General features: G+C 45.5%; 2 protein-coding genes across 9 annotated transcripts in view; both read right to left on the bottom strand.

Annotated features, from left to right (window-relative positions):
• Positions 1-472: 472 nt before the first annotated feature.
• HSPA2 (heat shock protein family A (Hsp70) member 2) lies at positions 473-3016 on the bottom strand. The gene has a single exon (XM_002719559.5). It carries the CDS (start codon positions 2870-2872, stop codon positions 965-967), a length of 1908 nt encoding a protein of 635 aa, XP_002719605.1. The 5' UTR covers positions 2873-3016; the 3' UTR covers positions 473-964.
• Positions 3017-5550: 2534 nt separating this feature from the next.
• Positions 5551-23495, bottom strand: part of ZBTB1 (zinc finger and BTB domain containing 1) — a 29571-nt gene continuing 11626 nt past the window's right edge. For 5 of the 8 annotated variants that reach the window (XM_070065044.1, XM_051826094.2, XM_051826096.2 and 2 more), the window contains exon 2: positions 11583-17900. In XM_070065044.1, the coding sequence (XP_069921145.1) occupies positions 15741-17882 (2142 nt within the window). In that variant the 5' untranslated portion in view covers positions 17883-17900 and the 3' untranslated portion in view covers positions 11583-15740. Of the gene's footprint in view, positions 5809-7532; positions 9321-11582; positions 17901-19219; positions 20127-23495 lie in introns of those variants that run through there. The other 3 variants (XM_070065046.1, XM_070065045.1, XM_051826097.2) reach the window with 3 other exon arrangements.

The raw sequence follows: 23495 nt of genomic DNA on the forward strand, positions 1-23495 counted from the left end.
AGAAAAGTAAAACAAGTGTGATTACATTTGGACTCTTAGTATCAAGCTACTTCAAGTCTGCCTGCTGGTACCTGATGTCGGGAAAAGCAGCTGGCTAATTATTAAGGAGACAGACAGCTCCTGTCCCAGGCTTGTGTTACTTGTCAGAAGAAACAGTTTCGTTCTTAACCCTAGAATACAGCTCACGCTTTCTTGGGGACATTCAGGCGGATTTTCACTTGAACGCTTCAGCCAAGCCTTAGGAATCTGAGTACTCTAAAAGATCCCCCAGTCGGGTTTTGGTACCAGAGAGAGAAAAGAAAAGTTGACCCAGATTCTTCTCCCCTTAAGTTGGGAATTTGAGGCAGGAACCTCCTCTGAGACTTAGACAAGATTGGGTTAGATAAAGTTCACATCATCTTAATATCTTAAAAAGACCCACCTGGCTGAAAAACACGGGAAGAGGGGAAATTAAAAACTCCAAGATAGTGAATTTTTAGGTCAATTACAACTTTACTTTAAATTTGCATTTATTTGCAAAAAAAAAATAGTATACCTGTCCTTAACATTACTGATCTCTTCTCTTTAAAGCAGTGCATAAGAATAAACAAGCTTCTCTCTATATTTTATTGTTACCAAGCCCCCACAGGACAGGTGTGCAAGCTTCAGGTTTCCCCACCTCAAAACAAATCCCCATGCACAAACTAAGCTAACCAAAAATAATCAAGTCAGCAAACACACAAAATGCAGCAAAGAGAAACCTCCAATAAGGTTTGCGGGTTTTTTTTTCTTTTCCAAAATCAAACTTGAGAACTAACCTTTTATAAGTAAACTAAGTTGTTGTACCTTTCCTTTCATAATCAGAGTCCCGGGCGCTAAAGACCTGCAACACTAGGTCTCCTACTTGGCAGGGCGCTTCAGAGGAGAAACAAAAACAAAAGGGAGAGAAAGAAAGGAAAAGAGATTCAGGCTGACCGACTACAGCTTAGTCCACTTCCTCGATGGTCGGTCCCCCGGAGCCGCCGGAGCCGCCGCCGCCAGGCCCGCCCTGGTAAAGTTTGCTGATGATGGGGTTGCACACTCTTTCCAGCTCTTTCTGCTTGTGCTCGTACTCGTCTTTCTCGGCCATCTGGTTCCGGTCCAGCCAGCTGATCACCTCCTGACACTTGTCGAGGATCTTGCTTTTGTCCTGCTCGCTGATCTTGCCCCGCAGCTTCTCGTCCTCCACCGTCTGCTTGATGTTGTAGGTGTAGGACTCCACGGCGTTCTTGGCCGCCACCCGCTCGCGGTTCGCCTCGTCCTCCGACTTGTAGCGCTCCGCCTCCTGCACCATGCGGTCGATGTCGTCCTTGCTCAGGCGACCCTTGTCGTTGGTGATGGTGATCTTGTTCTCCTTGCCGGTGCTCTTGTCGGCGGCGGTCACGTTGAGGATGCCGTTGGCGTCGATATCGAAGGTGACCTCGATCTGGGGCACCCCGCGGGGCGCCGGGGGGATCCCGGTCAGGTCGAACTTGCCCAGCAGGTTATTGTCCTTGGTCATGGCGCGCTCGCCCTCGTACACCTGCACCAGCACGCTGCTCTGGTTGTCCGAGTAGGTGGTGAAGGTCTGCGTCTGCTTGGTGGGGATCGTGGTGTTCCTCTTGATGAGCGGGGTCATGACCCCGCCCGCCGTCTCGATGCCCAGCGACAGGGGCGTCACGTCCAGCAGCAGCAGGTCCTGCACGTTCTCGGACTTGTCGCCGATGAGGATGGCGGCCTGCACCGCGGCGCCGTAGGCCACGGCCTCGTCGGGGTTGATGCTCTTGTTCAGCTCCTTGCCGTTGAAGAAGTCCTGCAGCAGCTTCTGGATCTTGGGGATGCGCGTGGAGCCGCCCACCAGCACGATCTCCTGGATCTGGCCCTTGTCCAGCTTGGCGTCGCGCAGCGCCTTCTCCACCGGCTCCAGCGTGCCGCGGAACAGGTCGGCGTTGAGCTCCTCGAAGCGGGCGCGCGTGATGGACGTGTAGAAGTCCACGCCCTCGTAGAGCGAGTCGATCTCGATGCTGGCCTGCGTGGACGAGCTCAGCGTGCGCTTGGCGCGCTCGCAGGCCGTGCGCAGCCGCCGCACGGCGCGCTTGTTGGGCCCGATGTCCTTCTTGTGCTTGCGCTTGAACTCCTCGGCCAGGTGGCTCACCATGCGGTTGTCGAAGTCCTCGCCGCCCAGGTGCGTGTCGCCGGCCGTCGACTTCACCTCGAAGATGCCGTCCTCGATGGTCAGGATGGACACGTCGAAGGTGCCGCCGCCCAGGTCGAAGATGAGCACGTTCTTCTCGCCGCCCGCGCAGCCCTTCTTGTCCAGCCCGTAGGCGATGGCGGCCGCCGTGGGCTCGTTGATGATGCGCAGCACGTTGAGGCCCGTGATGGTGCCCGCGTCCTTGGTGGCCTGGCGCTGCGAGTCGTTGAAGTAGGCCGGCACCGTGATGACGGCGCTCTGCACCTTGCCGCCCAGGTAGGCCTCGGCGATCTCCTTCATCTTCGTCAGCACCATGGACGAGATCTCCTCCGGGAAGAAGGTCTTCACCTCGCCCTTGTACTCCACCTGCACCTTGGGCTTGCCGCCCTCGCTCACCACGCGGAACGGCCAGTGCTTCATGTCCGACTGCACCGTGGCGTCCTCGAACTTGCGGCCGATCAGCCGCTTGGCGTCGAAGATGGTGTTGGCGGGGTTCATGGCCACCTGGTTCTTGGCCGCGTCGCCGATGAGGCGCTCCGTGTCCGTGAAGGCCACGTAGCTGGGCGTGGTGCGGTTGCCCTGGTCGTTGGCGATGATCTCCACTTTACCGTGCTGGAACACGCCCACGCACGAGTAGGTGGTGCCCAGGTCAATGCCGATGGCCGGGCCGCGGGCAGACATCCTGACTGCGAAGGCGGGCGAGCGACGTTAAAAGACGACACGGCCAAGGGAAGGCGATCCGCGGCCTCGACTAACGGTCAGCCGGCACCTCACGCCGCGAGCGCCACCAGCGTCTCCCGCCGCCCCCGCCCGCTCCGCCCCGCTCTTATAGCCGCCTTCTGGAAACTCCCGCAGCCAATCGGCTGCCGGCACCGCCCGCGCAAACTCTTCCCAGCCCCGCCACAGGCTGGCCTGGCTCGGAGTGACCGGCCCGCGGCCCAATAGATATCAAGTTGGGTGAGGCGGGGAGGAGGGGGGGGGCAGCACCGCCCCCGCCCGCCCGCGCGAGAAAGCCAAGGGGCGGCCGTTATGCAAATAAAGCTCCTCCCAGAAGCCTAGCGCCCGGGCTCCCGCGCCTCGCGCGCGCCGCCTGCTGCTTGGGGGGCGTTAGGCTCGCGCCCCCGGGGGCCAGGTGTACGCGCCTTTTCGCGGCTTGGGCCTTTCCTGAGGGCGGATTCGTCGACGTCCGTCGGATTGGCAGGGCATGCGGCCAATGAGAAGCGCAGACTCCCAGAGGGGTGGGGCAGGAAGGGCAGGGTCGCGGTGAGGGAGGAGGAGGAGGAGGTGCGGGAAGGGAGCCGAGCGGGTTCTTTGGTTTCTTAAAGATCCCCTGATGCGGTGCAATGCTAGGTGTCCCGACTAACGCAACCCACAAGGGCCAAGGAATTCATTCTGCGTGGGTGGCGCTGAGGAACCGCGGCCGGGATCGGCCATTCTTCAGCGCGCCCTGAGGGACGCGGAGTTGGCGTGGTTGGGGCGTGAGGGCGGCTCCCTGGGGCGGGGTCGACCAGAAAAAGCAGTTCCTTCGGCCGGCGGCCCCGCGGCGGCTCGGGGGAGGTGGCGCCCGGGAGAGACCAACGGTCGGGCGCGGGGCGCGGGGCGCGGGGCGCGGGGCGCGGGGCGCGGGGCGCGGGGCGCGGGGCGCGGGGCGCGGGGCGCGGGGCGCGGGGCGCGGGGCGCGGCGCGCGGCGGCTCCCCCTCTCCCGCCCTGCCGTCAGACGCCGCCGCCTGTCTGGTTTCGTCCCCCCGAGCCCCCACTCTTCGCCTCATTTTCGATTTCAAACGCGCTCTCCGCCGCCCTGAGTTCTTCACGGGGAAAAGCCCGTCTTCGAACCCGCACGTTGCAGCTCCACTGAGCTAACCCAGCCGGGGAGCCCAGCGGCACGAGCTGGTTTGTTCAGGCTGCAGTTGGCGCTGGAGGCACGAAGCCTCCGAGAGAGACGCTGGTTCGCTCAGGGGTCACGGGGCTGCAAGGTGCGAGCCGGCACCTGGCAGAGACGGGAACTTGCGGTTTTAACCTGGTGGAGGGAAGCCGGGGACTGGCACGCGCAGCTGCTGCGTGAGAGCAGGAGGAGAAATGAAGTGCGTGCGCCAGAGGTGAACCTAATTAGAAATGCTGGAGCGGGCGGGGGGAGGTGTCTACGCGGACAGGGCGAGGGCTTCCTGGAATAATCGTCAGAATGAAAAATGCACGCCTCAACCCGGGGCTGACTTGGGCCCGCAAAGAGGGTAGGGGAGGCGCGCTTCACGCGTGGTGGGGAGCACACGGAGGGCGGCCGTGCGTCCTGGCGGGAGGCCGAGGCACCCCGCCGCACACCCCCAGTCAGCGCCCCCGGGAGAGCTTTGGTGCCCGGAGACGAAGGCCCAGGAAAACGCATCCTGAGCAGCCGGCGTGTGTGGCCCGCAGGAAAGCTGTGTGAAAAGGCTGTGCGAAACAGACGCCATCTGTGCCCGGGAGGCAATGGTAGCAAAATTCTTAAGAAGTCCCTCGACGCTCGTTTTTTTAAAACCAGCTTGTGCAACTTCCAATTGTTCGCTTAAGAAAAGAAAAACTGCATTTGCTAGTAATTTGTCAGTCTCATTGGTTAAAGTGGTGCTGGTTTTAACAACTCCCATCTTCTGGATCATAAACGAAACTGAAGAAAAAATTTTCAAACAGGAAAACTCTTAAAGCCAATGTTATGTTAGGAAGACAAGGCCAAAACCAAAGAGTTTGTAATGAGCGCTGTTACAGATTTCGAGGACAGATCTGTTGGTTTTGTTCTCAGAAATGCGTCTTCTGTAGCTTTCTGCTGTTTTGTTTCATGTAGAAAAGGGGATTGGTGGGCTGGGGAACAACACAGATTTTGGAGGAACTGATGATGGGATATGATTTAGAGACAGAGTCCCAGCTACAACTACAGGAACTGGGAGAAATAGAAACTTCAGATCTCTTGTATGGTCAGCCCTCCCAAAGGAACCTCAAGCAAAGCAAGACTGGGGAAAAAAAAAAAAAGAAAAAGAAAAAAGGCAGGCCAGGGTTCTTGCACAGAAACACTAAAATTAGAGCTTCAGAAGGGAGAGGTTCTTTTGCATAACCGTGTCCTACCTGCGTGCATTGATCACGAACGTTGCAACCTAACCACCACGTGTGGTCTTTAACCCAGCTCTCCGAAACCATGGTAGCAGTTTTCATTAGCTATATATACTTCTTCTGCTCTAATTTATCACCTTTTTGTAAATTGATGTTTCGTATGTTTCATACTTTACATGGCATCCTGATTCTTCCCCAAGGACACAGAATTTGCATTCTGATTTTTTTTATGAAATAAACTTTTGCAGTAATAGAATATTATCATACTGATCAGACTTTGAATGTATACATTTTTCTTCTTTGAACTGATTTTTAATCTTAGTTGTTCTCTGACGATTGTGGTTCAGAATCCATTACAAGTCTACAGTAGCACATCACATTAGGAAATGCATACTCAAATAATATCCATCCATACCATCAATGCTGCAGCAAAACATGGACAGCGAATTCCTGACAGCGAATATGATCTCTTTTGGAAGCCCATGTGATACTAATTTTTCTTTAACTTAAATATGACCAGACCTTTCATTTGGTGGAATTCATCCTAAGGAAGTAATAGAAAATACAGGCAGTATTATTTATGTTAACAACAATAAAAAAATGGCTTACATATCAAGCAATAAGAGAATGGTTACATGAATTATAGTACATGGACATTATAAATTATTATTCACCCATAAATGTTGTTTACAAGGGTTTTTTGATGACAGGAAAGTATTCTTAATATAATTCATATATGTAGAATAATCTTAAATATATGAAAAATGCATCAAAATGGACTACCTCTGGATGACAGGTTTATCAGCAATTTTTATGTTTCCTTACTGTACTTGTACAGATTTTTAAAACTCGACTATTAACATTCAATTGAAACAAAAGTGCACTAATCCTGTTACTTATGTACAAATTACTATTGATTTTCAACATGCAACATTTCTGACTGAATATGCTAGGATGTTTCAAAATATTTTTACAACCCAAAGTTTGAGGGGTTCCACACAGATTGAACCATGGCCCAAACAAGGGCTTTCACATAGGTCAAAGCAGCTCTAACGAATCCCCAGAACCCAGAAGAGTACCTTGGGGCACAGTGGTGATTCATGTGTTAGTTAGAAGTGACCGGAAGCACGGTATTTATCCATAAAACTGAAAAGCATTTCATTTTTTCCTGTGTAAGATCATCTGCCTGCCTCTTCTATTTCTGTACTAAATGACACCACAGACACCAAAAGTTGGAACAAACATCTGGAAGTCCTTGTGCAGGAGACACAACAGTGAATAACACAAGGTCTAAAGCTACCTGCCGTGGAGAGGCTCACTCACCAAGAGCAAGTGTTTGCAGTCACTGGGGGAAAACCCTTTTGTATTTGCCTGGAACGGTTTCAGCCCCTCCGCAGGCACAGCTTTCAGAAGGGCTGTGGATTGTTTTGAGCGGGTAGTGTTGGCCTGCGTAGAAGGCCAAGCGACAGCCTGTAATTTGAGGACCTTTGGGCAAACTGGAGTTCACCTAATATTTAAGGTGCCATTTTGTAGTTCTCTGAAAGCAAACTTTCCTAAAATAATTCTCGAATCACCCGTCACTACAGGAAAACATTCACTCTTTGCTTCTGAACCTTCATGAACCTCATTCTTGGAGTTAAACTGCAGATACAAAGTAGACTGGAGCATGAAACCCACACTTGGAGTGGAACCCTAGGAGACGTAGCCCCTGGAAGGCGGCTTCCCCTTCACCACAGAGACAAGCTGTGCCCACTTCCGTTTTGGGTGCTAGCTCTAAGGATAGGCCCTTGGAACTAGTCAGATTATCTGGAGGAAGCCAGACTCAATATGCCACTTGCTAGATTCTGAAAAGAAACAAAATGAATTAACTGGCAGAGAAGTTACTGCTCTGGATAGAAAACTGTTATCTTGACAAATGCATTTACCCTCTCAAAGAACCAAAATACTATATGAGGGCCTTTTTATAAATAATTATTTCTTTTTATATTATGAGGGAAACCGATTAATTTGTTGCCATCTGTGTTTGCTGTGAGATAATACTTTGGCAGTCATTCTTCTGTGTTGAAGAAATCAAAATTTGGCAACAAGAATTTTAGCACATCCTCTTGGCTCTCTTCTTTCGCTGTGCAGGAACAACATAATTGACTATCTCAGTTACTCTATTATTATGGTATCAGAGGATGGGAAGGGTTGATAGCTTTTTAGATTGTTTTTTAAAAGAGCCAGGTTGAAAAAAAATAGTGTAAATAAAAGTGATATACAGACAGCTTAACTTATGAACATAAAGGAGGAAATTTTATTAGTTAAAAGCAATGGATTTAAAAATGTTAACAAAAAGTACTTCATGTAATAATTCCAGTTTACTAATGTACAGAAAATAATCACATTATAAAAATGCATGTATGTCATTTATAACTCATTACATTTGTAGTTAGTACAGTCAAAATTTAAGCCATTTTTTAAAAAGTGAGTCTAATTCCACCAATCAAAAGCTATTGTTGAGTCATTCCTGTATTGATCTGGCACCTTTAATTATTAGTAATATTCTCTTCTGTTTACTGCTTATTTTCAGAAATCTGCAGTTCTTTATGTCTCCTCGTGTTCCCAAAAGAGATTAACTGTAGTGTTTTTTAGACTCTTACTTCTCTAGACTTCTTTATTTATTTTAAAGCAGTTCAGTTCTTATGTATTTGAACTCTCTAGGGCTTCTCTTCTCCTTTATCCCCTCCTCTACACACTATCACATTGTAATGAATCTTCCTCTGAGTTTTGGTCTAATTATTAGAATGAATATTCAAGCTATCATACTACTTTATAGCTAGGATTTTTAAATGACAACTTCTGCATATACTATTAAGTATACTTCAAGTTATATCTTGTCTAACTTCTTACAGCATTTGAAGAAATAGGTATAAAAATACTAAGCATTTCTTGAAAATATGTAACATCTTAATATTGCACAATAAACATCATCATAATAAGGAACTGAGTACATAGTTAACAAAGGTAAAACTACAAATATATTCACAATAAAGAAATAACATGGCTACATGATTCATATGCTTGAGAAATGTGTGTATGTGCACGTAAGTATATGGAAAACATTTTGTACTTAGGTTACTAAGTCTCGCTGAAGACTTTTTCTATGAGTTTTAAAAACATGTTAACCATCATTTCATTCAATACTTATTTGAATTCTATTTTGAAATTTGAAAGCTGAGAAGCATGGCATTATACGTTAATACTGAGAATAAATGCTTAACAGAAATGAATTCTGCCATTTTATACTGTTAAGACGATGTGCCTGATTTATGAAAATCTAGCACTGCTGAAGTAATACTACTTCTGGTCTTCTTTCAAGTTAACACACTTAAAATGGAGCTTCATTAATACTAATAATCAAGTATGTCACTGATACATCAAGTGAGGGAGAAGAGTGTTATATTACAATGAGTAATAACCAGATCATCTTGTTCAAACATTGGTCTTAAAAATTTTTTCTGTGTACTCATTGTATTTTACTTATATCTCTAAACTGCAATCTTTGGATATAGCTTCTAAAACTGCCTAACTACATTCCATAATATATAAGCCATAATTCTGGTTAAGTTTAGAATTATATATGTTTATACAGATATATGATTCTCTCTTTATATTTACAGTAGCCTAGCAAGCCCTTCTATTTTAGAAGGGACGCTTGACGATAATTAGCATATAAAGTTTCATCTTAACATAGCTCTAACCACTGATGTCATAGAATCTTAGTGAATTTTCTTCAGCAGATTTTCCACGAGTATTAGGAGAGTCACCATGAATCGATTTTGTTACAGCAAAGTGATTCCCAAGTGATCTTTACTGAGTTTTCTTGGATCTTTGCAACTGGAACTTTTGGGGTTGATGGAGTTTGTCAGGAAGACACAAAGATGGTGCCACTTCAGATCTGATATTCCTGGGTCTGCACTTAAAGATTATCTGTTGAAGAGTGATTCTTCCCCATGTCCTCTCCAAATTCAGATCTCTCACTTCTCCAGAGGTTTAGAAGGCCCTATTTCACCACTGCCACACAGAAAAAGACAAAACTCAAGAAAAATAATATTACAAGTTGACTGCTCTACAAGATAAAACATTTTTAGCTCAGAATTTCTTGGCTTTTGGCACCAGGCCAGCATACTATTAACCAGATTGGGAACAAAAAGGTTAAGCCCTAGAATTTAAATGTATTTACTTCTCTAATGTAACTCATTGTACCTTTCAAATACAAGGTGTTCTTATTACTAAGGTAATTCTCCAGCTCTGGGGGGCACCTTTCATTTTTGTTTTTGCATGTTCTGAGCTACATCAGGTAGGGCACATAAATACGTAACATAAAAACAGACAGGTCAGATAGGTAGAGGATAGGAGGGGGAAGCAGTTGACATATATTTTCCTTCAAATAATTTTACAATGTCTTTTAACTTGTTGATGGCAAATCTCTGACTGAAACACAGATCTAACAAATTTCAGAGTTCAGGTTCTTTTTACAGAACGTCTTCAGCCATCACACTAACACTGCTTTCTTCAAGCCTTGCGTGTTGTATACTCTGCAGATGAAAATGAAGGGCAAATTCCAAAGCTGAAGGGTAGAATTCTATTTTCTGCAGCCATGTTTTGCCCTAATGGATCCCAAATTTAAGAAAGAAAAAGTCTCTTAAATTTTTTCCACATCAGGGAATGTAAACATTTGAAAGAAAAGATGGCTTGAATTATCTGGGTGCTGAAAATTACATTTCTGACATAAAATAAATTGAGCTCTGTTGATTCTGGTTGACATAAGCAATTGGTTTAAATAAAACAAACAAAATAGTAATTTTTAAAAGAAAGCTTAAGTAGGAACTTATAGGATGTATACCTAATTCTATTCCTATCTCATGTAGTTAAAATCAGAGAATTATGCATATTTTCTCACTTAAAATCTCTTATAAATTTTAGTCATCCTGTGGCTCTAGACTTTCTTACGATTTCTAACTTAGTACCATGATGATTAGTACATCAATACATCCAATTCACAGCCACAAACTGAATTGCAATCTTCATAGCATCTTTTTATTGCCAGCATAAGAAGTTAATGAGAAATTAGTTTCCTGCCCCATAAATGACTGGTGGTGGATTTTGATAGAAATGAACAATTCTGTTACTAATGATTGACCTAGATGATTTGATTCTCCTGAATAAAACTGATGCTTTTTTACCCCTTGCTAGCATACAGATATGTAAATAGCTAAGTTTCCTCTGGTTTTAGTGAAGTCATATTTTCTTGAGTCTGACAGAAAGCAATGAAAGTAGGCCACTTAAAAGAACATACAGCCATTGTCTATGCAATCTCCCTTGCCACATTCTTCTATTCTCCCTTGCATATAACACTTGATGGTAACCAGATTAAAGTAGTTGGTTAAGCATAGTAGCATTGAACCTGTTGTTGAGAAATGAGGTAATAGATGCATAAAATTAAAATCACAGTGGGTTGGGAAAAGTTGTTTCACTTAAAGCACTGAATAACTTTTTTGTGAGTCTGCGCTAGGTTAGGGTGGTTATATAACCACCCTATCATTTCCTGAGCTTATTTCTCATTTCTTCTATGAGTGTGCCTGTCTTCATAAGTTTACCCTGAAAATCCACATTTTCATAAACTGAATTGTAAATGGAGTAGCCAATTTTTATTTTGAAGCAAACTCAGATTGCTCAATAATCAAATCAGCCACAGTATGGTGATTTGTTCATAGTTGGTTGTTTTGCTTACTGGCCAAAGAAATGATGAATTTCTTATCCCTATCTTCTGTAACCCAGGGGTGGGGCACCTTTTTTTCTGCCAAGGGCAATTTGCATATTTATAAGATCATTTGTGGGACATACAAATTACCAACTGTAACAGATTTTTTGAATTTCAAGCACTGCCTGTGGTTGCCTTGGCAAGTCCAGGCCAAATGATTTTGCCGGCCTTATATGGCCTTTGGGTGGGGCTTTCCCCACCTCTGGTTAAGCAAAAGGAAGCAAATGGTTGTCCTGTCATCTTGCTTTTTCTTGGGAATACTTATTTTGAAATGACTTGAATCCCTCGTCAGTCTCACAACCAAAAAAAAAAAATAAATAAATAAAAGGAAACAAAGATTGGTGGGATAGGTTAAAACACAAAAGACAGGAATGGGGAAAACAGAGAGGGGAAAAGTCAGACATAGAAATGTGGAAGTTGAATTCAAATTATTTTTGACTCATCTACTGCGGGTGGAGGGGGAGAAGGTTGACAATACCACTAACTGTTTTAAATGAAGGAAAATCAAAACATTTATCAGCATTAATATTTATTTATGAAACATCATTCTGAATGATCCATTCAAGTAAGTTTTGTCTTCCACTCATGTACTTTGGCGTCACTCAGCATGTTCATTAGGTACCCACTATCAGCAGCCACCTGACCAGGCACACAGCAGAAGAGGAGCAAGGAGCATAACCTGCTAGCTTTGTCACACGTGTTCCGAGGCTGAAAAGGCCCCTCTTCGTACTTCTTGGTAGGTGGAGTGTGTAGCTTAGATTAAGTAGGGAATGTAGAAGGCTCGGTCTAGTTCAAATCCCAGCCCTCGTATATACTTTGTGTGGCTTTAGGAAAAATCATCTAAGCTTCTGTCCCCTACCTGGAAAGTCAATATGATACTTACCTCAAAGGCTGTGAGGTCTGATCAAAAGTATGCATGTAAAGTATTAGCAGAACACAAGAGTGCTAAAGAAATGGATGCTGGGACCACGGAGCCCTAGCACGGGACCAGCGACAGGTTCCCAACATCAGATACTTGCCTCAGTGTCCTGGCGTTCTTCCTATCACCTTGGTTTATGGGCGGGATTCTAGAAGCCTATGTTCCCCCTGAGTCTTGTGGTACCCTGCAAGCCTAGAAATCCTCGAGGCTGGGCCCTAGAGCTGACTCCGTGAGAAGCATTTGTTACGAAGGAGATGGGGGCAGTGAAGCAAGTTGAGAAACTGATCAAAATAATTCAATGGTAAAAAAAAATTATTTTAACTCATAAAAACAGCTAAATTTAGGCATATCAAGATTTCTTTATTCTCAACTGAGTATACACATACATATTCAAGTTGTTTTTTCTTTTGGTTTTGATTTAGCTCTTTGTTAACAATGACGACTTTTATGTTTAATTTAAGTATTAACAACTGCTATACTAGGTCTTTGGGAGATTTCCCAGAGATCTATTAAATACAGAAGTTCTCTAACCAGTGATATAGGAGAATGAACAATCGCCCACCATTCTCTCTTCCCACTTTTTAGAATGCGACAGTTAGTATGTTGAGTGTTTAGACATATCCTTGGCCTGTTTGCAACAACTGCCACATTAGCGATTCTGTAATTATACTTGAATTATTTTAATCTAGTCAAATTATTTGAACCCCTAACTCACTTCAGCTGTAATTTTCAAATGTTTAATTTTTAATTTATATTCTGTTCATACTTTTAACTACAGTAAAACATGATTTTTCATGTCTATTACTTTTAATTAGTGTTCTGACTGCCCTGGCAAACTCTGTCCTTATTTTAATTCTTTTATTTTTATAACTAGCCCCTCTGGAATCCTGATTCTAATTTTCACCTGCACCCAAACTGTTAATTACTCTACACATGAAACATCTGCCACGTTCAATGTTACCCATGTGGGTCATTTCACTATTTTTACTGTGAAAATAGGGGAGAAATTAAGAGCAATGAGACCTAACCCACTGTTGCCTTGGTTGTGCTTTATTAATCTGTGCAATTCTCAGACCAACTGACTTCAGAATTACAGAACCTCCAAGCTGCACATCACTGCTGGCAAGCTCATTACACACCCAGGATCTCTTGCCATTCAGAACCAAGGAGCCTCGAAGCACCAGGGTCTATTTGTGAGGCAGAGAGGGACAAGATCCCTGTCCATCTATCTAGTTTTTCATTTTTAGTTTTGGAGCCCACACACGTTAAGTTCCAAAGGCAGGAGAAGCAGCCTGGATTCATTGCCATCACATCCCAGAGGGCAAGAAGCAACAGGGGCGGGAAATACTGCTCTGTAGCTGCACCCCAGGAGAGGTGTGAGGAACTGGGCAGGAGACCTGCGACATGTCTTTCATTCCCCCTAATTCACAAGGCCAGTATCCTTCCAGCGACTTAAAGGAAAACTGACACATGCAACACAGAGAAGCCTGTGCTGCCCCATAGCCAGTTCCAGAACAAAAAGGACTATCTTGTACGATAGGGAACTGGGAGAACGCATGACGAGGTGCGGCTCTGTGAAAATACAAACATTCCAGTCACGTGAGATGAGATTAAGTTTAATGTTGACATGTTTTCTCGCTAACGGCTGGCTGCTAGCACATGTCAGATAACCAAGTTGAACGCCCCCTTAACTGTGTAGATGACCCCTTCTTCCAAGCCCTGTTCTGCACTGGCAGGAAAACCACTGCGCCGAACTTTGATCAAGCTCATGGAAAAAAGTGATTCCCCTCCCAGAATTATATCCACTAAGATAATACAGAGTTTGGAAAACTGGTTTATCTCACCTATTTATACTGCTCTCAGAATGGTCTCCAGCAGTCACGTATACATGTACACCACGTAGCAAGTTGCAGCTCAGACTCAATCACTAGATGAACTACTGTATCCAAGACTAAGGCAAACTCCTTTTCCTGCTGTCACCTACGTGGCTTTAAAAACAAAACCCCTGGCTGCTTCTTGTGTATCTCTTTGTATATCTCCCCCTTCTCTACCTACCATTATTTTGTTTTAATTCTGCGCTGGCTCCCCTGCTTTTCCTATCCTTAACACTTCAACATGTAAACCCTCAAAACCTCTGAGCTCTGCGTTCTAATATTTTCCGTTAAATCAGTATGAGCCAGTGTCTTGCAATTCTCTTGGCAACTTCTTCTTTTATGTAAATTGTATACGAAAATGATTATTGTATACGAAAATCTTAAAAATTTGATGTCAACAAAAAGGACAATGCTATTAGATTACTGTTCATAATCACAGAATTATATTTTAAAATACACAAGTTAATTAAAATCCCTTTCATTACGAGAAGGGTATCGTCACATTGCAGGTCATTCCCATCAAAAGGCATTCTAGTCAACAGACGTGTTTATTGGTGGGTCAGCTATGCCAGTGTTTTAATCCACATGTACCTGATATAGGCCCTAAAGTTGGCAACAACAATAGTACTTTAGCTGAAAAATGATAACCTGTTTCCATTTATATGCTCTGTGATTATATTATGGTCCTCAAATTTTGTAATCCTTTCCAGAAAAAAAAAAAAAAAACATGGTGATAAACTGCAATTTGCTGTAACACATTTTCCCCAAATGTTGGATAGTATAAGACACAAGACATTTTTGTGCACTCTACTTTTATAGAACAACCAGATTTATAATTTCTTTATTTTATTAGATTTATTAATATACATGGCGGCTTTCTCAAATCTCAAAGTTCCAAAAGTATGTAATTTTAAAGGTGAAAAATCATTTTTCTTTAGATGTCATATTCCTAGAGAGCTATTAAAGTCTATTTATAAACAAAAAATAATTGATAAACTAACACACTTTAGAAATCGGAATATTTTAAATTAAAATATTTTTAGTGAATACAAGATATGTCTTTTTAATTAACTATCATAGTTAAATTTAACATCACAAAACAAAATGGCTTATCCCCACTAATCTCTCAAGAGGGGGAAAGTCATTGGGATTTACACTTAATATAAGTTTTAAATCTGATTATTAAATGATAATATTTTATCAATTATAGGAAATATTCATTTATAGGAACTTCCTCAGGTCCATTCATCTTTTTAGGCCAAGTTTGAGCCCATGTCAACCTTAAAGGTTAGATTCAGTGCACCTAACTTGCCCAATGAGCTTGTCAATTTAAGAATATGAATTTCACTGATAATGAGGGAAAATAAAAAGTAGCCAACTCATTGTTTGACCAAAACCAAAACAACAAAAGAAAACTAAAGGCAATTAGGATAGTTTCAAAAAACTAATTTCTTTAAATTTTTTTTAATTTAAATAGGAAGGGCCAATGGTGTTGGGTTTAAAATTTCACAGGATAACCTTAAAAAAATAAAATAAAAATAGTGAAGTAATGACCTTATGGATTTAAAAAAAAAAAAAACCTAAAGTTCAATAGTCACCAAAGGGGTACCAACCAGTAATCTACATTTAAAAGTAACTGTAATCATAGCTATGAAAAACTAAAAAACAAAGAATCTAGTAAGAAACAATGAAAATGATAAACATTTAACACCTAACATGTAGATACTTAAGGTCCTAAACAAAAATTTTAAAGGTAAAAGGGCCTTGAAAAATTTTCCCAACAATTCATCTTAAATTGATTTCTAAATAGCTCATATCCTTTGCTTTGGTGTGTTTTGTCTGCTACCCACTAAAACATTAGTACAGTAGAAAATCACTTAGGTTCTTTTCAAATGCTTGGCATTATAATGGGATCTCATATCTTTCCTCAAATTAAATTTGGCTCCACATATTCCACATGTGTACAGATGAACATCCATGTGCTGCTCCAGCTGCTCATTACTCGGGAATATCTGAAAGCACACCTGGCATATCGTCTCACCCGCAGACAAATGGGAAATCATATGGCGCACATGGTCATGTTTTCTGAAGTTGCCTTGATCACAAATGGAACAGACATACCTGGCCATGCCCTTGTGCATATCATTGTGCAGTCGCAACTGACGCTCCCTTAAAAACTGCTTTCCACAAGTCTGACAGACAAACTGTTTCTCCTTAGTATGCACCGTGTAGTGTTCTCTCAGGTGACAGCGCTGGTAGAACCCTTTCCCGCACAGGTTACAGAAATGCTTCCGTCTGTGGTCTCTCTCGTTCTCCTCCAGGATGGCACTCTTAAACATCTCTTGGTCTAGGCAGCCGGACATATGCTCGACCACCAGGTTCTCAGTCTCGAAACGCTGGCCGCAGTTCGGGCAGCGGAAGGGGCAGGCGGAGTGCTTGAACAACTGCTTCTTCTGGATGCTGTTTATCTGGCAGTGCGCGTCCCTGAAGTCGTCCAGCATGTCCACGAACATGTCCCTGATCTCGGCCTGCTCGTCGGCGTGCTCCTCCAGGTCCATCTTCTCCTCGGGGTTCCCGAGCCCGTTCATCGTCAGATCCTGCGGCTCCCCGCACCTCTGCGCGTGCTCCTGCAGCTGGCGCCCCTTGACCAGGATCTGCCCGCACTTCCCGCACGCGCAGATGTTCTCGATGTGCTTGGCGAGGTAGTGCGAGGACAGGTCCTCCTCGGTGATGGTGAGCCCGCACAGCTCGCAGGCGGCGTGCTCGGCGTCCTCGGGCGCGGGGCTGCCGCCGGGAGGGGCCCGCAGGGCCTCCAGGACGCCGCGCTCGTCCGCGCTCAGCGCCATGCGGGGCTTCAGGGGCTTGCGGCCGCTGCGCTTGACGCCGACGTCCTCCTCCACGTAGTACCTGTAGAACGGCTCCTCGGGCTCGTCCTCCAGCTCGTCGTTGTCCGTGGACTCGTTGCAGTCCTTCTCGGCCACCTTGATGATGTGGAAGTCCTTCAGCTCGGCGGCCGGCACGTCCTCCGGCTCCATCTTGACGACCACGCGCTTGCGCTCGGCCGCGCGGCCGCGCTCCTCTGCCGCCGCCTCCGGCTCCGCCGCGCCGCCCTTCCTGCCGCCGGGCGCCGAGGCCGCGTCCTCGGCGGCCTGGCCCGCGTCCCCTCTGTATTTGTCTGCCTGCGCGGAGCAGCTCTTGGAAGGCTCCTTCTCGCCGCACTCGGCCTTCACGCCGGCGTCTTTGCCGTCGCGGATGTCCACTATCCTGTGGTAGGACCTGGGGTTCTGGTACGAGTGCCTGTTGGTGCAGGTCAGCACGTGCTCGTCCAGCAGCTTCTCACAGCTGAACCCGAAGCCGCAGCTGTCGCAGGTGAAGCTCCGCCCGAAGCGCCGCGACACGCGTTCCTTCGGCGTGGACAGTTTGGACACGGAGCTCTTCTTGCACACGTCGAACAGGGGCTCGGGAAAGCCGCCCAGCGGCAAGGCCTCCTCGTCCGGCTCTCTGCCGTGCGGGGTGTTCACCGTGGAGCTCGGCTCGGCACACCACCTGCTGGCTTCGCTGCCGCCCCTCGCCACGGTGTCCTCGTACATCCTGACCCCGAATATCATCTTGCTGTTCTGCTTGCTGGACGCGGAGGACGAACACTTGGAACTAGAGCAGTCCGCGTCCTGTATGTCTTCCAGGCAGTCGGGCACGTTGTACAGCTGCAGGTAGTTCATGGCCACCTTAAACTGCTCGAAACTGGAGGGCGCGGTCATAATCTTCCCTAAATACATGAACTGCAGGATGAGGTCGAAGCACTCGGCGCTGATCTTCATGTTGCTGAGGTTCAGCTGGGCGGTGCTGTGCTGATGGTTCATGAAGAACATCCTGAAGTAGGAGCTGCAGGCGGCCAGGACAGCTTTGTGAGCCTGGAAGTAGATGTCGTCGATGGCGATGCAGCAGTCGCAGAGAAAGCCCCACTCTCTCTGGTTGTTCAGCTGCTGCAGGACGTAGCTGCTGTGGCTGGGCTTCGCCATCTTCTAGGAATCACAGACCTGGGAGAGACAACAACGCTCACGTCAGAGAAGCAGCCGAACACAGACAGCGCCTGCCGCGATGCTGTGCTGCGGACACTGCTACGGCTACCAAGGTACGAACAGCTTTCCCTTCTGACGGAAACGTAGCAAGAGTCAGTGACGTGTGCCTGGGGCAGTCTTAAACCTGCAAGATTCTCAGACATTTATTCGGAATTCTCTCATTGAACAAAGGCATCAAAAGTAAAAACCAACATTTTGGTTTCATTTTGCCCCGAGGGAGAAAATATATATACTAAATTTGAAAGGAAAAAACCACCCCCACATTAATTTAAAAGTACTAGAAGGATATAAGCAATGAAAACACATAAAATAGCAACTTAAATGGAAAGTAATTAGATCATACAGTAGCAAAAACTTGTTAGAAGATTGGTATTAACGAACTATTGCTCATTTTCTAAGTGTAATAATAAGAGTTTGGCTTTTAGGTTAAGAGTCTATCTTTTAGATATAGATGTTGAAGAAATTATAGATGAAATGATGTATCTAAGATATGCTTCCAAATAAATGGAGGTGTGGGGGCTATAGATGATACAAGACTGGCCATGTGCTGATAACTACTGAACCTTAAAAGTAAGTATAAATCCTATTTTTTGTAGCCTGAAATTGCTAACAGAAAAAAAAAACTATTTTAAAAGTCTTATTAGAACATGTGGAAATATAACCAAATAGGTTTGATGATTTTCTCTTTAATTATTGGGAAGAGCAGTAATTCTATAGAGTAAGACTATGTCTTTTATTGTCCAGCATGTACTTTAGGGTGTAAAACAGCAGTGGATCTATTTGGGAAGTATCTAAACTTGACTATACATTTTCCTTATATTTTGTTCATTGTTAAAAAAAAAAAGTGTACAGGCCAGCGCCACGGCTCACTAGGCTAACCCTCTGCCTGCAGCACTGGCACCCCGGGTACTAGTCCCGGCTGGGGCGCCGGATTCTGTCCCGGTTGCCCCTCTTCCAGTCCAGCTCTCTGCTGTGGTCCGGGAGTGCAGTGGAGGATGGCCCAAGTGCTTGGGCCCTGCACCCCATGGGAGACCAGGAGAAGCACCTGGCTCCTGGCTTCAGATCCGCACAGCGCGCCAGCCGTAGTGGCCATATGGGGAGTGAACCAACGGAAGGAAGACCTTTCTCTAACTCTGTCAAAAAAAAAAAAAAAAAGTGTACAAAAGTGACCCATGCTCACTGCAAAGAATTTAACCGAAGTGTGTAGGATGAAAACATTCCTTGGGCTGCATGCCTTTTCCCAGAAGTAACCCCGCCAAACACAATGGATTATTTACCTTCAGATCTACGTAGATGCACACACACAGGGTGCTATGGTTTGAGAAACATCTGGTTCCCGAACTCGTGTTTAAACCCCAAAGTCACAATAAGTGAACGGCTGTAAGGGTAAAAACTCAACCCAATCATGGTATTTGGGGTGTAGGCCTGGGCGGCGGTGGTCCTTAGGTCACCGCATACCCTCAGGCAGTTCTGCAGGGGGGTTTGTTACAAAAGCCGAGCAGGGTCCAGCACAGCCAGCTTCCCCGCTCTCCTCCCCCCCTGCTCTGCTGCTGCCATGGGCCGCCCTCACCAGAGGATACTTCATCCTGGACTCAGCCCTCTGGAACCCCGTCAAGCTGCCTTCACTGCAGGATGGAACCTAACACACACAGCCTCCTGGGGACCTCTGCCAGGCACAGGTATAGTTTTGCCTTCGTTAGGTTTTTTAACCTAAATGCTTTCACACCACACATTTCTACAACCAGCCTTCTTCACGGCACAACATCAGTGGATCTCTTTAGTAGTTTTAACATAAGGAGGCTGACTTTAGATAAAAGAGAAAAATACTAAAATCACTACAAGTCTTATATATTACCTTACAAAGCTAAAGTAAGATCCAGTTTCAACCTCACAGTTTAATCTGTATACATAAAGTGGCAGAATCTTTTTACTAAAAAACAAGTTCCTGTGCATATTTTACTGAACTTAAAAAGAACATTTAACAAGCTGTTCAGAGAAATACAAGATGTTCACTCTATAGTCCCCAAACTCTTCAAATCTCTGCAGTAATAATTAAGAGAGTAAGTTGATTTGCTTCTGTTTTTTTTAAGATTTATTTATTTGAAAGGCAGCTCTGTGCACACGTGGCCATCTGTATGTAGGTGCATGGCAAACAGGATTCCTTGCTGTTCCGTACTGTCAGCTACAGAGGTTTGAAATATTGTGCCTACTTGAAACGCTGGATCTGATGGTTGCAGTTTTTGAAAGGCAGCACGTTTCGTCTCGTTACCCTCATTTTACACCCAATTGGGTGCAACAGCCAGAGCTGGGCCGATACAATGCCAGGAGCCAGGAGTTTCATCCAATTCACCCATGGGAGTGCAGGAGCCAAAGGACTTGGGCCATCTTCCATTGCCTTCCCAGGCCACAGCAGACAGCTGGATCGGAAGTGGAGCAGCCGGGACTGGAAGTGGGCACCCATATAGGATTCCGGCATGGCAGGCAGTGGCTTCACCTGCTACACCACAACACCGGCCCCTCTTACAGTTTTTTGTCTGTTCCTCTCAGGTCAAATATGGATCACGTACCCCTTTCCTCCATTACTCACAGGCACAGGTGCCTCCTCCTTCCCCAGTTCCCTATCTAGGGATAGAGAATTCCATAGGCAGGGATGTGAGGCTTGTAAAATGAGGGTAACGAGACGAGACGTGCTGCCTTTCAAAAACTGCAACCATCAGATCCAGCGTTTCAAGTAGGCACAATATTTCAAACCTCTGTAGCTGACAGTACCGGAACAGCAAGGAATCCTGTTCACCATGCACCTACATACAGATGGCCACGTGTGCACAGAGCTGCTTGGCCCTGTGTAATTTCTAATTTGAACGCCTGATAGTAAGGCAGTTGTTAAGTAAACTAAGGTAAATCTACTTCCTGTAATTCACTTTAAAATCCACTGGCCCTTCAAAAATATATTTATGAGTGAAGACTATAGGAGAGAAGAAATGTTCAGGACAGACAAATAACACAGGACACAAAGTTATGTTACAATTGGAACTATAGAAACAAGTCCAAATACCCCCACCAATATAGCCTTATTCCAAAGTTGGAAAAAAAGAAAAAAGTTGACCTGAGCCCATTTCAAGTGGGATGAGGTTTCTAGGTCTATAGTCATATCCGTAGGACTAAAGATCTTTAATGAATAAGAGAGAAAAGGCAGAATGAAAACTATTATCTCTAGGAAAAGCTCTCTAGGCACAGGAGCCATTCAGTGGTGTTCAGAGGGCTGTCACGCATGTTGGACAGGAGTGAACTGCGACTGCGCGTAAGAAGGGCACAGGCCTTGGGTCGTACAACCTGGGGTTCGAATTTGGCTTTGCCACTTTTTGTTTGTGTGTGTGGCACCTTGCGTAACCTTGCTGACCTTCAGTGTCCCGAACCGTCAAAGTGGGATAACAACGCCTCAGATACAAACAGGAGGCTTCACGGAGGCAATGTATACACCGTGCCTGGTACGGAGTCGCAAACCAAAGCGGCAGTGGCTGTCCTCGCTGCTTAGTGCGTAACTGGATGACCTTGAGGTTTCCTTCCAAGTAGTGTCTGCTAGAAGGCCAGCAGTTAACTTGTAAAAACTTTCAGGTATTAAGTAGTCCATTTTTGAAATAGTGACACAAATAAAAGTTCCCAAACCCTGTCTTAACTAAGTGAAAAGCAGTTTGATGGTCAGCAACCACAATTATTACAACAGCACAGAAGACCAGAATGACACATGCACCTGTAGCTATAGTCACTACTCAATTAAATCAGTGAAGATATATACAGTCTGTGTTTTAGTGTAACCAGAACACTAAGATGTAGCGCAGAGGAAAAGAATTCTGGGTCAGATCAACCTGGGTAGGAATCCCATTGCCTCTACAAGAGGGGTCTTCCAAAAGTTCATGGAAAATGTGCACTATGAAAAAACTGTGGGGCTGGTGCTATGGCATAGCAGGTAAAGTCACCACCTGCAGTGCTGGCATCTTATATGGGTGCCGGTTCGAGTCCCAGCTGCTCCACTTCCGATCCAGCACTCTGCTATGGCCTAGGAAAGCAGTGGGAGATGGCCCAAGTCCTTGGGTCCCTGTACCCGCATAGGAGACCCGGAAGAAGCTCCTGGCTGCGGATTGGCTCAGCTCCGGCCACTGCAGCCAACAGGGGAGTGAACCAGCAGATGGAAGACCTCTCTCTCTGCCTCTCCTCTCTCTCTGCCTCTCCTCTCTCTCTGCAACTTTGACTTTCAAATTTAAAAAAAGAAAAAAAAACGCATGGATTTCAGAGGATTTCTGCACCAAAATAAATTTATCTCCTCATTCCATCTTCCCATGCACCTTCTGCGGTGCCCTCCTGTGTCTGTCTGTCTGTCCTCCTACCTTCCACTCACAGAGCTGGGAGCTAAACAGCGCTGCGTCTATCAGTGTCAGCCCTCCAGCTTCCAGGCTGACATGCACCTGTAGTTTAAGCATCGTTACACAAACACCGCATTCATTTTACTAGCATTCAAATAAATAAGTAAATCTTTAAAAAATCATCTTTGCTTTAAAAATTTTTATGATGCATTCACTTTCATTAATAGTTTCATTCAAATCCAAAAGAAGTTTTCCAAAAACCTTTAGTGAACTTTGTTAAAGCTTATAGAAAATTTTAATAAAATTGCTTCTATTTCAGATGTTCCTGCTTTTTTTATTATCCTAAGATTTATTTATTTATTTGAAAGGCAGAGAGAGAGAGAGAGAGGAGTGAGAGAGAGAGAGAGAATCTTCCTCTCTGGGCTTTTGGATGAGGTCAGTTTCCCTGAGGCTTTGGTTCACTCCCCAAATGGCTGCAACAACCAGGGCTGGCCGGGCTGGGCCAGGCTGAAGCCGGGAGCCAGGAGCTTCTTCCAGATTTCCCACATGGGTGCAAGGGCCCAAGGACTTGGGCCATCCTCTACTGCTTTCTCAGGCGCATGAGCAGGGAGCTGGATCAGAAGTGGAGCAGCAGAACTTGAAACACTGCCTATATGGGATGCTGGCGCTGCAGGCCATGGCTTTAACCTGTAGCACCACAGCGCCAGCCCATTCCTATTTTTATGACTGAAATCGCCAATAGCATTTGTATTCTTCGCTACATCACTGGCAGAAGACGTGTACCTTCTCCACGTAGAAGTCAAGGGCAGGGGCTCAGAGAAGAACTTTCAAATGTGATTCAAGGGACTTAACCGCTTTTGGATGAGGTCAGTTTCCCTGAGGCTAGGACACCCAGTGTGCAGTGCTCAGCAAGAATAAAGAACTAGGTGATCCAAAAAGTTTTACACTGGATTTTAAGATTTAGGTTACTGGCTCATCTCAGGTCAGAAACAGTCACCGAGCACATTAGGCATATTGTGTAATTTGGAGAGTCAGACTTTTAGAGCTTGGCGAGATCCAGTCCAGCATCCTTATTTCTCAGAAGGCAGAGACCTAGGCCTGATAAGCAGTGTACCAGGGTACAGTTACCTGTAGTCAAGCGGGTACGATACCTACAAAACAAGGACTCCTGACCCCTATAAAGCATTTCCCT

Source organism: Oryctolagus cuniculus, chromosome 20 (genome assembly GCF_964237555.1).
Source record: "Oryctolagus cuniculus chromosome 20, mOryCun1.1, whole genome shotgun sequence".
NCBI classification, from domain to species: Eukaryota; Metazoa; Chordata; class Mammalia; order Lagomorpha; family Leporidae; genus Oryctolagus; species Oryctolagus cuniculus.